The sequence below is a fragment of the Arvicanthis niloticus genome, chromosome 9 (genome assembly GCF_011762505.2).
Source record: "Arvicanthis niloticus isolate mArvNil1 chromosome 9, mArvNil1.pat.X, whole genome shotgun sequence".
NCBI classification, from domain to species: domain Eukaryota; kingdom Metazoa; phylum Chordata; class Mammalia; order Rodentia; family Muridae; genus Arvicanthis; species Arvicanthis niloticus.
Window position 1 is genome coordinate 17,377,971 of NC_047666.1, and position 12,201 is coordinate 17,390,171.

General features: G+C 37.8%; 1 protein-coding gene across 4 annotated transcripts in view; it reads right to left on the reverse strand.

Moving 5' to 3' along the window:
- Positions 1–12,201, reverse strand: part of Ctnna2 (catenin alpha 2) — a 1,050,408-nt gene that overhangs the window by 252,856 nt on the left and 785,351 nt on the right. For all 4 annotated transcript variants that reach the window (XM_034511450.2, XM_034511449.2, XM_034511447.2 and 1 more), the window contains one exon: positions 700–780. In XM_034511450.2, coding sequence (XP_034367341.1) covers positions 700–780 — 81 coding nt within the window. The remainder of the gene's footprint in view (positions 1–699; positions 781–12,201) is intronic.

The following is a 12,201-nucleotide window of genomic DNA, read 5'->3' on the forward strand; positions in this document are numbered from 1 at the left end:
TTTGCCATATAAAAAGAAAACTACCTCCCTCCCCTAGATAAGATTTTCCTTAAGAGGAGGAGGAGGAGAATAAGGAGGAAGAGGAAAGGAAAGAAGGAGGGAAGGGAGGAAGAAATAAAGATAACAGGAAAACAAGAAAATAAAATGAGACCATCAGGTTAATGATAGCAATGTCATTTAATTCATGCCACAAAATCACATTTTTGTTCTGGGCTTCCCTTCAAGAAACCAACAAACATACTAACTATATCTCCAGTAAAATATAGTGGGCCTTAGACCTTAATGAACCCATCATATCAATGGTTTTATTTCTCATTAAAAATTAGCCATCTAGTATATCATTCAACACCTTGGAAGTTTTGTAAGTAAGAACTCTTATAAATCAGTGACAGGTTCAAGACCTATTTGGAGTCAGAAACTGAAAACCAAACATCATTGTGGAAAATTGAAGTTTCTGAGAAGGTCATGTCTGTCCAGGAAATGGCTACCTTATATGTTATTCACATCATGACTTCTGCAGGTATCTCATCCTTGGCTCAGAAGTTTTCTAATTTCCAATGGATTTCTGTCTATGTGTATGTAGAGGAGATGACAAACAGCCACCTGAATTAGTAAGTTCTAAAAGGCTACCCTGGAAGGGGCCATTCTGAAGAACCATAAAAAGGTATTTTGTGGTAAAAAATAGAAAGAAACCCATACCTGTCTCCTCAGATCCCTGGTTTTCTTGGTCATCTTGTCAATCGCAATGTTGAGGGGGTCTCCTTTTTCTTTTCTTCCAGTCTATTTTTAAAAAAAAAGAAAAATCATTTCTAGTTTATAAAATTCAGTATCAGGAATATTAAAAGTTTAAGATACTTCAGGAAAACACTTAAGTTACAAAATCCAACCAATTGAAAATGTAACAAAACATTTGTTAAAGTAGTCTATAAACATGGCTGGGCCACTAAGGTCATTTTTCTCTGAAGTGTAACTTAACACTAAAACAATCAGTAGGTTCTCAGGAGAGTTACATCCATGTTCAACTTCCTGTAAGTCCATTTTCTTCCTCTCCTACCATTTAGGAATAAAGTACATAACACAATAGGTGTCTTTCTTTTGATTTCAAAGACAAATATAATGGGATTCTCAGTTATATAAGCATGCTTATGATATAAAAGACAAATGAAATGTTTTGAAAGAAGAATTCTCAGGGCTCCAGGAGCTGACTCAGCGGCATAAGCAGTTGACATGGAACAGCCTAAGGACCAGCGTTTGTCTCTTCAGAGCCTACATAAATGCCAGATTTGCGCAGTATTAACTCAACTCTAATTCCAGCAGTCTGAAAGCTGAAAGAGTAATCCCCTGGAACAAGATGGCTAAGAAGGCTAGTGTATCAGTGAGCTCTTGTTCAAGTGAGTGACCCCACCTCAATGATTAAATGGGGAGCAACAGAGAAAAACTCCTAATACACACATGTGTAACCATTCCTGTGTGCACGCATGTATACACGCGCAGGAATGTGCATATATGCATACCACACACACATAGAAATGAAAACTTTAAAAACAAATTCTCCACTGTCAAAATTAAAATTTTTATGCCAATATTTCAAAGACCATATTACAGGTTTTGTACTGAGACTAGAAGAGCTTTTCTAAAAAACTAAAACTTCTAATCTCTGTTCTACAAAGCAGAAGTGCCAAACATGGCCACGAGCAACTCACAGTTTGTGATCATGAGCAAAACTATCTAAAAATTGATGTAGAAGCAAAAGAACAGAGACTAACAGAGACTAACAGACACTTCAATTAACAATTCACTTAAAATTTCTCTAGTTTCATGTTTATTTTCCATTTCCCTAATGGCTACGGAAAGACCAAAAAAAAAAAAAAAAAAAAAAAAAAAAAAGCCAATAAAGAGAATCTGCAATATTTCTATTTTTTAAAATTTGGAATTTTTACTAGTATGTGGAGTTGGAGGTGGATAGGATTTCATTTTTCATGGCTGTCATGTAGAGATCAGAATACAACAGGAAGTCAGATGTCTTCTTCCATGTGGATTTAGGGTATCAAACTCAGGTAATCAGGCTTGACAACAAGTACCTCTACCTCCTAAGCCATCTGGCCAGTTCTCTACTATTTTGTTTTGTTTTAACCCTGAAAAGATTCCCATGGATTCCAAGTTTTATGAGCACTACAGATGCACCATCTTCTACACAAGATACAATCATTTAAAATGTGTGAAATTATTACATCAACAAAACTTCTGTCTAACACCTTATAAATTTATTTATTTGCATTCTTATGGGTAAGCCATCTATTGTTCCATATTCCATCTGTACAAAAACCACACAAAGTTCTGTAGTTAAGCATAGAATGAATAAGATCCTAAATGGAATGTTCTGCCTAACAGATAATTTGTTTTGGGGGAAAGATGTGACTGATTATTGGACACATAAGGGTCTCTTTTCATGGAAAACCCTAGACACATGTAGCATATCCAGAAAGAGAGGCATCAGGATTACAAGCTGGGCTGAAAGCAGTCACTTTTCTCTGAAACTTGCTTAATTAAGCCAGTTTTTCTAAACAAATATGTGATGCATAGCCTTACAGGATTTTCACTGAAACATCAAAACTTGGGGCATATGTGTGTATAATTTTAGTTGTCTAAAATTCTATAAATCTTTTCTTCTCCACTGTCTAAACTCACAAGCTGAGTCTTTCAGATACACATTGAGGTCGTTAGTAGGAAGAGCTTAAAATAAGGAGACTAACATGTTACAACATTGAAATATCAGCCCACAAATAGCTCCAAGAAAACAAAAGCATATGAAGAAGAATTGAGTGTTTTAATCTTCCTGAAGAATAGAGAAACACGATTGTATTAAGGAAGAGTTCCCCCAGCACCCAACCTTCCAATATTCAGGTGGACTCTAGTTTAATAGTTAGTGGAAACTCTTCCTCTGATTATTTTGCAGAGAGGATGTTTCCCATTAAAATACAGGGCCCATTGGGGGAGGTCTGCACCGCTGATGAGATCCGCAGACTTCCCATTTCATCTCCATCAATTAGAATAGAAAAACATATGCAAAAAAGTAAAAATTGTTGTGTGTGGTGGTGCACATCATTAATACAATCCCTTGAAAAGACATCGGCAGGCAGATTTCTGTAAATTCCAGAACAGCGTGTTCTACATAGTGAAATCAGGTCACAAAAATAAACAATCAAATATGCACATACATACATACATGTTATGAATTAAGCTTAAATTGTAGCTAGGACAAGGGAGAGAATAGCTACCAGTTAAAAGATGAAGGGTGAGTGTGTCTAGAGATGGTGCCTTTGGTAGAGCATTTGCCTGGAAAGTGTAAGAAGCTGTGTCAAAATTCCTAAAACCGAAGTAAAGCTGCCGTAGTACATACATTTATAATACCAGAACCTCTACGAGGACACATGAGGCAGAGACGAGAGAATCTCTGCAAAGTAATAGGCCACCTAATCTGACATATGCAATGGGGAACAAAAAAAGCCACTGCATCAAATAAAGTGGACAGCAAGGACCAAAACCTTAGATATTCCTTTAACTTCTAGACACTCACTGTGGTACACTAATGCCCACATTCACATTCATGAACCCACACAGAGACACCACCACTTCTATCACCATTAATACGACCACATACCCAAAATCATCTAAAAGTAATAGCTTTAAAAATAAAATAAATTAAGATAGCTTAGGTACAGAAAACAGTGAAAAGGAATAAGTGCCAGACACTGAGCTCCCCTTATTCTTCAAATAACACATCTTCATTCTCTTTTCACCAATGAAGAAAAGGACAATGGAGAGTGCCATGAGACTAGGGTCAGGAACTGAAGCACTGGGCTATGGTTCCAAGACTAAGGAAACATCAAAGAACTCACTAAACAAAATAAGTAGTTTATTGTGCTCTTTAAAACAGCAAAAATGAAAGCAGAAAAAGAATCCATGTAGAACAAAGTAGATATAAAATTTAAATTAAGAAAAATCTGACAAGGCACGGATTAGGACAGGACCACTGAAGCAATCCCTGCATCAGATAATATTAAATTTGACAGAGCATGATTTAGGATAGGGACACTGAAGCAAGCCCTCCCTACATTGGATATTTTCTACTTTAAAAACCAAGACAAACAGCAACCTGTCTGGAAAATATATGCACTAGTGCAATAGTGGCACAACCGTTACAGGAGTAAACAACCACTTTCTTTTGGATTGAAAGCCTGTTACCAGGTATGGAATCCATACCCGACACTCTCAGTGAGGCCCAGAACCTGACACTACATAGGCCATGTTTCCTACAGGAAAACCCACTAATATTATTCTGGTAAATGAACATAGCAATAAAATGACTTCCTGTGGGGAAAAAATAAATTACAGGAAAATATTGGGAATATCACTCCGTGGGTAGAGTGCTTGCCTAGCAGGCACGAGGTCCTAGGATCATTCAGAACCCTGCAGAAACCAAGTGCAACATACTTATCTGCAATCCCATACTGAGGAGTTAGGGTGGGGCAGGAAGAGCAGAAGTTCAAAATTATTTCCCAGAGCATGGCAACTTCAAGGCTATCCTGGGGAAGATACCCTCTCAACAAAAATTAAAATATGTTTTCATAATTAAAAAATAAAGATAAATCATTATTTACAATTCTGGTGCAGCTTGATGTTTAGGACAGCAAGTCCCCAAACATAAAGTAAGAGGATGTTAGCTAGATATTAGCTGTGGGCTAGATGAGAATAAGAAGAGGAGTAGCATTTTGAGTGGGAGAAAGAGATACAGGACAAGATGGGCTCTGGGAGGGCAGTGAATAGAATGAGCCAGCCTTTTCTGCATGAAAGGGAGAGCACGCTGACCAGTTCACAAGTTCTTGTTTTTAGGAGATTGTACTTCTCGTGTGAATTCTGCTGAGTATGTTTTAACCAGCAAACCCAGAGAAGCCTAGTGACATTACTATTTCATTGCACTCTTGTCAGGATTATGTTCATGTAGTATTTTCAATTCTGGATCTCTTTAACTTTCAAGTCCTTGGCCGAAGGCAATCCACAGTCATCTTCTTTATATTTACTGGCACTCACGGTGTCATTTAGTAAGTGTCATTATTAAAGGAAGACAATACTCCAAGTACTCTCCCACACTGCTGTGGGCACCGATCCTAGTGCCCATCCACTGTGCTAGGGCAGAGCTTGTTTATAGAACTCTATTTGTTTTAGACTTAGAATGATATTTTACAAACATGTCCAGGGTGGATCCATGGCTTACGTTGACAAGAGCAAAGAGAACACATTTTCTCATTTGGATTTTCAGAGAACATCTTTATTCCCTTAGACTTTGGCTGCTAGCTCCTGTCCAGTTTACCAAAATATGAGATGTTGAGGAGACCTTCAGAATTCCAGTTTCATTCTACGCAGAATTATTGTGCCACTCACTAGAGTTTGTGGACTTTACAGTTAGTCTTCAGATAAAGTATAAGGCTTTATTTCAATGATTTTTTTTAACATACTACTTTTTGCCACTTTACATATTAAAGGCCACTAGACTCTGGACAAATATCTTCCCTCAGGCTGACATTGTAGAGCACTTGGTTAGAATATCTGTCTACCATGCACAACTCCCTGCATTGGGTACCCAGCACTGCATAAGTCAAAGTCTGTGGCATACACCTTTCATTCTTCTACTCCATAGTGGGAGACAAGAGGACTCGACATTCAAGGTCATCCTTGGTTATAGATCAACTGTGAAATCAGCCTGACCTGCCTGAGCCCCTGTTCACAAAATAATGATTATTATTATTAAAATTTTCTGAATAGATGAGATGGATGATACATGCATCATTCTTGAACATCTCGAAGTTGTATGTAACAGATGCACGTTGGCACTTGTAAATGGCACATAACTGACACTAACTTCATGATCTATGTAGCACACAGTTAAGAAATATTAACTTTCAAATCTCTAAAAATTAGCGCTTCTTTCAAGGGCACTCTCATTCCAGTCCCTCTTCTCACCTAAGATGATTTATTGAATACAGGTAGTATCCAATGGAAAGGGAATCAATGAAAAGGTAATGAAGTGAAAGGAGGGTCTTAGTTCATACAAATCGTCTGAACACAGATCTACCATGGAGGATGCCCTTCAGAGCCACAGACTCACAGAAGCCCAGTATAAATATGCCAATCATGGCTGTAGGGATACAGGTATCTATAACATTCTACCTTTCCCACGAATGGACCTGGAAACTGAAGTGAATATATAAGGAATATTCAAAATATTGTGTATCTGTGATTCTTACAGAGTGGATGTATTAGGGGTAAATCAAATGCCCAGTCTTCAAATTGTTGTCATTTGAAAGAAATAAAAGTCCAAATCATTGGAATGGCAGAAAGCAATAGTGCGCCCTGTATTCTATCTGAAACACATTTTGCTGTCATTTAAACCTATGATTTAGACAACAGGAGGGAGGAGGAAAATTATCTATTGATCCAGCAGTCACCCTATCATATTTGGAAGGTTGCCCGCCTACCCTCACACTCTGCATATAGAAGTCATATCGTTATTACAAATAGCAGCATTATTTATAGAACCTTGAGTGCTTCATAATACCTTTATGCTGTGTATAAATCATTGTCTGAACATGTGGACCTTTCTAAACATTTCCTTTTCACCAGCAAAGAACATTTATCTTGAAAAGAAAGATGCAGTATCTTTTAGGAATGGATGTAAGTTAAGAAGAGGCAACAAAGAAAATCTATCATCTGACCACATTACACTTTCCTAGATCATAGAGTGTTAGTCGATGGGGGAGTAAGAGATAAAGAAGCAAAAAGAAAAAGTGATGTATCTGCTAGACCTTGTCAATGTTCAAAGACTTATGAACACATAATCTATGGTTATTAAAAAAAAAAACTTGTTGATAAGACCCTCAGGTCCTGCTCAAACAATCCTCAACTTATGAAAAAACTGATGAATAGTACTGATAAATTAACTATAACTTGAAGACACTGCAAGTAAACAACGTATTTGATACACTAATTGTTTTAGTTTAGAGCTATGTGCACGATGAACCAATGTCATGATCACATGATAGGCCACTGTGACTTGTCACTATTGGCCAGCATGGTAAGAATGCCAAACCAATTTTTATAGCCTCTAGGAGAACCAAATCAAAAATTCAAAGTACAATTTCTACTGAATATACATCACTTTTACACCACGATAAAGTTTAAATATCACTAATGCAGTCATATGAAGTCCAGGACATCTCTATTACAATGGCATTCCATACACAAATCAGATGATGTGCACAGGAGAAGGATTGCTATGGCTCCCATTGTCCCATCACTATATATGATCTTTCACTAACAGAACTTTTTTTTTTCTTCTCAGTAACAATCAAGGATCCTTGTCTAATGGATGAAGTTGTAATATTCAATCCTGTGAGAATGAGCCACAGTTTTGTACACTGAAGGCAGAACCAATAGGAAAAAAAAATGGGAATTGTGTTCTAAGATTTAGAAACTGGAAAGTGATAACCCTCTAACTGGCTTTGCAATATTAGAGACAGGCAACATGGAAAGAGATGAGTGGTTGAGAGGAAAGCTGAGAAAACCTCAACAGCCCCTCTTTTCAAGAGTCTTCATATATCCAGCCAGCACACGAACGTTGGCTTCTCTTCTTAGTGCACTCTTCAATTAGGCATTGCAACAAATAAAGGAAAAATTAATATTTTAGACTTCATTATTTAACAAGTTTTCTTTGTGACTGCAGAAGAGAAACCAAGCTTTTTGTTGGTCAAGAAGGCCTGGGATTCTCCCCCCAAAAATCAGCAGGAAACTCAGAAGAAGTACTTAGGAAATACTTTAGTGTCAATAGAAAGATGGGTAGCTCCAACAGGCACCTGGCTATAGGGAATAGGTAGAGAAAGCATTAATAGGTGTTTTTATGGAATCCTAAAAATAAATTTCACTACTTCACATGTTATTGCTCAAAGCCATAGGAAGTATATGCTTCGCACCTGTGCAGTGTTTCAATTTATGCTTCTTGATTTATTTTATCAACACAGGTGTCATCATCACTGATAAATTGCCAGGCAACTCTCCATAAAAGATATTTTTCACTGGGTCACCCTCCCTAAAACTTCGGTGATTGCTAAAAGCCTGAGTTAATTAACTATATATTCCTTCTAAGCCTGCAAGAGAGTGTGAACGAAGCAGACTGTTAAAGGATACCATTTTCACAGCTGAGATGAAAGCAGTCAAGGCCAAGTATAGACTCCATTGATTTATGCGTGTCTGTGTGTGTGTGTGTGTGCATGCACACACTCACACACTAAATAATTAACAGTTCAATGAAATTTAGTTTCATTTCATTTTTAAGTGCATTTCCCTAAGCCACTTAGCTATAGTTAAAATTTTCAACACCTAAAAGATCCCTGGAGTTTGGCACTTTTTACCACCTCAAAAATACACACACACACATACACACACACACACACACACACAAATCCAATAACTGAATCCACAATGGTAGAGTTCACAGGAAAGATAGACAGATAGACATATTCAGGCTTAATTTATGGGTGATAGACTTATGTGGAAATCTTAGCCTTGGCTTTCCTGAACCACGTTTACAGACATATCAGGAGCCAGTTCACATCACAACTCCTTCATCACCCTATCCTGTCCTCTCAGTTCATAGGCAATCAGCCTCCTCTGCATACCTACAGTTACTTCTGCTATTTAGTTTGTGTTTACAAAGATTTGCCAGGTAAACAGTCATTATATATTGTGACAAAACTCGTGCATTATTCACTGAATTTCAGGTTCCATGATATAAAAAAAAAAAAAAAAACCATATAAGCTGCATCATGAAGATCCTGTGTTGTCTATGTCTAATTAGAAACTCTTTCTAAAGAGAACCTATGCTTAGAACTGTAAACCTCATCAAGAACCCAAATCTTGGCGTTCACAGGCTTTAGAAGAAAGCCTGCTAAGCTTATTTTGCTGAATAAATATGGTGTCAAACTACCTTCTGAATACTAAGTTTTATACCCAAAGACTGGTGCTGCTCTAACCCTTCACCAGAGAAGCTTCTTTTAGCAGTAGGCAGTGAGTAGTACAGAGAGTCAGAACTGGTGTAACTATGGAGAATATGTGATTGTGTAGTGCTTAACCTTAAATAAGACATCTATTTCACGCCCTATGAAGATTCTGTAAACACTGCAGAAGAGTGGGTGGGCAGAATATAAGAGCCAGAGGACTGGCGATGCTTGCTGGAAATCAGTATTGCAGTGCTCACTGCAGCTATGGTTACCTACCTGCACAGGAGCAGCATGAGATATCACCGCCCTTTCATCATGCATGGGAGAGGTGTCACTCTTCACTGAGTGTCTATGACTCAGAAAAAGAGGAGAAGGCAAGGAGAAGAGGAGGAGGAAGAGCAGGAGAAGGCAAATGACAAGAGGAAGGAGAAGAAAAAGAAGAGGAGGAGGGGGAGGAGGATGAGGAGGAGGAGGGGGAAGAGGAGGGGGAGGAGGAGGAGGAGAAAATACAAGAGTTAAAAAGAAGGATTTTCATTAGAAAGGGACTTAGATAAGAGAGGGTAATGGGGCCTGAAATTTTCCACATTCAGTAAATATGGATATACTACATAGACATAGACATATATATCACAAAAATAAACATATGTGTGAATGAGTTATGAAATTGTAAAAGAAAAGTAATGAAATAAAAAACAAGATTCTGATAGAGAAAAAAAACTTGGCACAAAATATCCCCTTTCCCAAGAAGAGGCACAATTGACAAATGACGGGAAAATATTCACTAGCTACATTTGCTTGAACTCTGAAGGTTTTGACACCATACCTTAATCAAAGAAGATGCTAAGAAAATTAGGAAGAGGTATAGATATGTATGGCTGAGTATATAATGGACACAAGCTACTTCATCAGTATTGTAGCCATTAGACATGATTACAGGATACAGACTTGGTTTTGTGGACATTGGCTACTCTCATGCAGAAGTGTAATTAAAGACTAATTGTGTTTCCTCCAGTATTGGCATAATACTGTTTCTACCTCCCACTCTTTGTCTACACTGTGTTCGTTCTCTTTCTTCCCTGCTCAAAACTTATTCGGCAAATAAAGATGGAGATTCTTCAAAAACAGAATGTGGTGTGCATGCATTGAAATGTACATACCATTGGAGGGACAAAAGCAAGTGAACGGCATTCATCAAAGTGGTCAGTCGTGGGAGCAAGTAAGCATGAAGGTATTGAGTACCAAATGAAATTGACTTGAAGCAATGGTGCTTTTAAGAGCCTTGAATGAGACAAGGATTTAAGACTCACTAAAGAGTACCTGTGGCCACCAATAAAACAAAGTAAGTGTTACTTGAAGAGTAAATTATGTACAAAGTATAGGAGTGGCAGGTATTGCTGAATGCCTTGGGATCCCAGTCATATTTCCATGTAAATGCCAGAACGTGAGCCACTCTGCCTGACCAATGGGTGTGGTCCCGTTTAACTTGTCTTTCCTTTCCCAAAGATTTGTTAGTATCACCTCCTTTTGTCCTTTCTGGCCCTGTCTGTACTTGTTTCAAAGACTTCTCCCCTCCTTATCCCCCTCCAAACATCCATCGCTGCTTGAATAAGGATTGTACAAGTCCAAATTATGAGTCACATCAACACTAGGAAAGAACAAATCAATGCTTGTGATTTAGTCACCTAGAAGCCTAAACAACTACGTATATATGTCAACTATTTGCAAATTTGCAAGCCTCCATCTAGAGCTACTGTGTACTGTCATTAGTAGACCAGAGGGCCAAGCTCTTTCTCAATGTCTTAAGGCCATCCAATACACAGGCATGTAGTCCTGGTTGCCCCTCCACTCCAGCACCATCATAGCAGACTTTTATAAGGAGTCATCACAGAGCTCTGTAAGTACAGCAGTGAGTCCAGGTCTCAATGAAAATGTTTAGAGTCTAGAGCTGTGATACAACCATCTCTTGGGCCATTTCCTCCCCCTTGGAACCAATGAAAACTTTATGAGGCAAACTGAATTTTTTTTCAGCATCACAGTTCAAAACTAAACTAAGCACCCTGAAACACATGTCTCACATCGTCCCAAATATTTCTCACTATGTGGCTCCCATAAACACCATCTGCTATGTTAATTTGTAAAGAATTACAAGGTTCTTAAAATTACACTTTGCTCTCTGTAGCGTATACTGTGTCTATTAAGGGGGAGATGTGAGAATGCACATAGCATCTAGGCAGACACTGAGGTCTTTTCCTTCCTTTGCTGAAATCTTACTAAAAGTTTCTAGGTCTGCATGGAATTTCAAGAAATGTATGCATAGGGGATGGAGCAATGGTCCAGTGGCTAAGAGTACATACTGATTTTACAGAAGATTTAATTTTGTTTCTCAGCACTTAAAAAGCCAGGCAGCTGAAGACTGTCAATTAACTCAAGCTCCAGTAGGGTCCAATACTCTTTTGAACTCTTCAGATAGTGTGTGTGTGTGTAAAATTGTAAAATCAGTATATATATATATATATATATATATATATATATATATATATGTATACATATATATATATACATATATAGATATATATACACACTATATACTGACTAGCTTTTTCAGTCATCAGACAATATTTAACTATGGCTGGGGAATCTGCAGTTCAGAGTTTCATAAAAACATCTTGATCAACCTAATTATAAATTTTGCAATCATTCACTGGTGCGAGCCTGAAATAGGATCAAGGATTCACAATTATGACAATTCCGCTTAATCCCTGATGAATTAGTCACTATCTCAAATACATGAGAGTCTAAACCAAACCACTTAATTAAAAAAAGAGAGCCATACTGCCTGAGCAATTAAACAATACCAAGTAAATTCACCTCTTTACACTGCTTCAAAATTTCCTGTACAAAGAAGAAAAAATTTTAAATTGCTTCTTCATATTCTGTGGCTGTTGTTTCTGTAAGGTGGCATCAAATAAAGGTACTTGATCAATGACAATGACCAATGATCAATGACATCAAAGGGACTGTTGACCTTACCACCTGAGTTCAATTGCCAGGACCCCCTTGGTGGAAAGAGAGAATCAATTACCATGGGCTGTTATGCCTGCCATAGACACACACACACACACACACACACACACACAGAGAGAGAGAG